Source organism: Octopus bimaculoides, chromosome 26 (assembly GCF_001194135.2).
Source record: "Octopus bimaculoides isolate UCB-OBI-ISO-001 chromosome 26, ASM119413v2, whole genome shotgun sequence".
Taxonomy (NCBI): domain Eukaryota; kingdom Metazoa; phylum Mollusca; class Cephalopoda; order Octopoda; family Octopodidae; genus Octopus; species Octopus bimaculoides.
In genome coordinates, this window is record NC_069006.1 from 13,470,320 (window position 1) to 13,474,401 (window position 4,082).

Genomic DNA, 4,082 nt, shown 5'->3' on the forward strand with positions numbered 1-4,082 from the left:
TACATCATACATATATATATATATGTACATCATATATATATATATATATGTACATCATACATATATATATATATGTACATCATACATATATATATATATGTACATCATATATATATATATGTATATGTGTGTGTGGATGTGTGTAAATATATATCTCCATCAGTTTCAACAATGTGGTTTTAATTGTTTGACTAATCTGAATTACCTGCACCTGAATAGATTATGAGTAACTGAGTATTCCACAGACATGTGTACTGTTACGTAATTGTCACATACACACACACACACACACACACACACACACACACTCTCGCTCTCTCTCTCTCTCTTGCATGCTTGCACTGATTTAAAATCTGGCAGTCTGTAGTTAAAACCTGATTACTCTTCATTAAATCCTAACCGACCGACCAGCCACCTAACCAACCAGCTACTTACCACACAACCACCCAACCACCTAACCAACCAATCAAAGAAACCTCAGCTGAGATAGAATTCTTCCAAATCTGTTTTTTCCAAATCTTTTGAGGCAGAAGAAAGTCCAAAATTTCTTTGAATATTTTCATAGTTTTCGTTTGTTTGTTTTTTACTAAAGCATCTTTTTGTTCAGTTTAATTCTTTCTCCTCTTTCTTTGTCTTTTGTTGTTTTTCTTAGTGTTTTTTTTTGTTGTTGTTGTTTAGCCCTAGGTCACTGAATGGATTTAAGTGCAAGGCATTACAGCTCTGATCAACTTGTTCTTCTCTGCAGGCAGTGTATAGTTAGGAGTACATCATCTTGTGTCCCCCTCACTATCTGAAGGTGATTAGGGTATCATTTGAGAGAAATTTGGCTGCTATCTTAGCAATTCATCCTACTATGCAGAGGCTCCATTCTTTGTATCTTGTTATTATTGTTGTTTGTGAGTATGTATGTCTCACACACACACACATTCATCTGTCTGTATGCACAACTTTCCTTCCAGCTTCCACTTTCTTGTAAGCACCCTTTGTTCCTCTATTTCAAACAAAATCAATGCCACTTTTTCTATTGCCCTTGGATGTACCCAACCTGCCTCTCTGCCTCTCACATAACTCCTCCATTAAATCCCAGGTCTTGTGTCAGGCATTTTCCAAGGACCAACCATAATACTTGCCTAAATCATTATGTCTCCTCCCCCTTGTTGGCATCTCAAGCATTAATGAGGATTTCATCCATTCTTTGTTTCAACCACCAGGCTCATCAAGGGTAGAACGAGTTTCGTCCATAAAACTTTTGAGAAGTCGACCTTCATACTATCTTCTGCCCTTTCAGATGATTTTGTTTAAAGGAGTCCTTTTAATTGATGCTATTGATTTTCCAACCATTTTCAGAAGATGACATCGGGTAGTTCTGGACAAAGTTGTGTCACCAATACGCTTGAAAAGTTCACCACTTGTAAGACCTGGGTTCTTTAAAGCTTCACACTTAATTTGTGACAGAGAACGTTGAGAAACAGCCCTCCACTGACCCTTGTCAGCTCTCTAATATATCTTCATAGGAGACGTAACAAATTTTTTCACAATTTGGTGATATCTTCCAATTATTTAAAATATTTCTAATGTTGATTTACCCTTTTCAGGTTCAGAAGTAATAACAGATTTCTCTGAAGCAATTAAGTAATATTTATTACCCATAATTACATGAATACCAGACCGCTCGTTAATAATTTGGAACACTGAAAATTCGTGGAAATCAGGCAAATGGCCATAGCTTATTTATACTTGTGCAAAACCTCATGTTTTTTATACACCACGTGCATGTAACTGTTGTCATCATTCTGTAGAAATTTCATTGAATTTCAACAAGTAGTTTTTAAATAAAATAAAAAATGTTATGTCGTTAATAATTTGAAACGCAGTGTGTACACACACACACACATGTGCATCTTTATGTATTCATACTTAAGCTGTGCTTGCTCTTCTGTGAAGTGCATATGATGTTCATGTGAATGTACCTTGTATGTGTTGCTTACACAGAGTGCATTCTGTCGAAATGCACCACTTACCTCTCTGTCTCTTTTACCCACCTTCTCCACCTCCTGTCACAGACTCCAATACATTTCTGCCCACCCACAGTGACCTCCACTGTTAACACTAAACACTTCATAATTCTGACCATTCCTTATCAACTTAGCTCTTTACATTCTCAGCCATGTTTGCCTGGTCTCAAATCATTTTCCCCTCTACCTTCCCTGCTGTTTTGTGTGTCTCTGTGTTCGTGTGTGTTCATTTGTCCATCAGTTCCTTTTTCTCTGCCTTATTAATATAAACCCCACCAACCTCTCTTGACATAGCCCTTAACTCCCATTTCAACTGATCTACATCTTGTTATAAATTAGCTACCATCTACTGCCACACTCCCACTCTTTAATTCCTCCTCCTCCTGTGACACTCTACAAACCTGTTTCCTTGGGTTTCAGATTTTACTACTCTAACACGTGTGTACACACATACTTGTACATGTGTTTATATTCTCTCAGAAAAACAACACACACATACAAATACACTCTCACACACACATACATAAAATGTTCCATGCCTGTTCATTTTTATTTTGTTGGACTTGCTCCTTTTACTCCTTTTCTCCTTCCCCCTCTCTCTCTTTCAAGGATGAGAAAGCACTGACTGTGCTGAGAGAGATGGAAGAGAAAAAGACAGTATTATAAACAGAGATAGATTAGGTAGATGGGTGGGTGGGAGTAATTTGCATATGATATGAAAATGATGGGAAATGTTGATAGGGTTTGGGTCATCACAAGGTTATAGTAAAAGAGGTGGAGGGAGAATTTGATTGACACAGAAGAGAGAGGGGAAAATACACACACACACGAATATATAGTCTTTTATTTTTTTACTTGTTTCAGTCGTTTGACTGCAGCCATGGTGGAGCACCGTCTTTAGTTGAACAAATCGACCACAGGACTTACTCTTTGTAAGCCTAGTATTTATTCTATTGGTCTCTTTTGCCAAACCGCTAAGTGACAGAAACGTAAACACACCAACATCGGTTTTCAAGCAATGGTGAGGGGCTTCTTTCAGTTTCTGTCTACCAAGGCTTTGGTTGTCCTGAGGCTATAGTAGGCGATACTTGCCCAAGGTGCCATGCAATGGGACTGAACCTGGAATCCGAGCTTCTTACCACACAGTCACTCCTGTGCCTATATATATATATATAAATTGTAAATCCCAAAAATAACAACAAAACTACAAAGGATTCCGCGGTACACGTGTTTCAAGCTTTATATGTGTATAATATAATATGTGTATAATTTACAATGTAAAGCTATCCTCAGCCGCAAAAATTATTTCTCTCCCAGGAAATTATACCACCTCGGCGTTGAAGTAGGAAGAAAGGTGTGATGTAAGAGGTGAAGATCCTTTCGGTATTCTGTATAGTACTATACCTCGTATAATTCTCCACCCAGACATAATCTCTCTAATATATATATATATATATATATATTATATACATCTAAATTTTTTGCTATTTAAGCAACCAGTAAAACATACATTTTTCAGTTTGAAAATGGTTATTTGAAGCTTGAAACTCATAAACAGAACAACTTACTGAAAACATTATTATTAAAATAGAAATCTTCCCCCACCAAAAAGCCATCTCTACTCATTTTCTGAAATACACCCACCCACCCACAGACACAGAAAGAAAGAGAACAGAAGAGAATAATAAAAAAGTGGGGGTGGAATTGAAATGAGAATAACTGAAAGAAGACGAAATGAAACATAAAAGGAAAATAAAGAAGCAGAAATATTAGTGCTGACTGAAAGGGAAGAGAAATATCATTTCTTATGGGTACTTTGCTAGTGTATACACAAACACACACTCACACACACAAGCATGCATACACACACACACACACACACACACACACACACACAAGCACTTTAAGCTTGATAGTCTGAAGTGTGAAGGAATGTGTATACCTGTTTGTTTCCATACATGTTCCTCTCTCTGTGTCTTTCTTAATCCAGTTTATGCTTCTGATACACACTTAATCTACTCAGTGAAATGTTTATGTAGATATATATATGTGTGTGTGTTTGTATAT

At 36.8% G+C, this 4,082-nt stretch overlaps 1 protein-coding gene across 1 annotated transcript in view; it reads left to right on the plus strand.

Moving 5' to 3' along the window:
- LOC106878981 (transmembrane protein 26) overlaps window positions 1–4,082 on the plus strand; it is a 21,714-nt gene that overhangs the window by 1,203 nt on the left and 16,429 nt on the right. Inside the window, exons 2-3 of the mRNA XM_014928359.2 lie at window positions 1,348–1,411; window positions 1,596–1,632. Of these exons, the coding sequence (XP_014783845.1) occupies window positions 1,348–1,411; window positions 1,596–1,632 (101 nt within the window). The remainder of the gene's footprint in view (window positions 1–1,347; window positions 1,412–1,595; window positions 1,633–4,082) is intronic.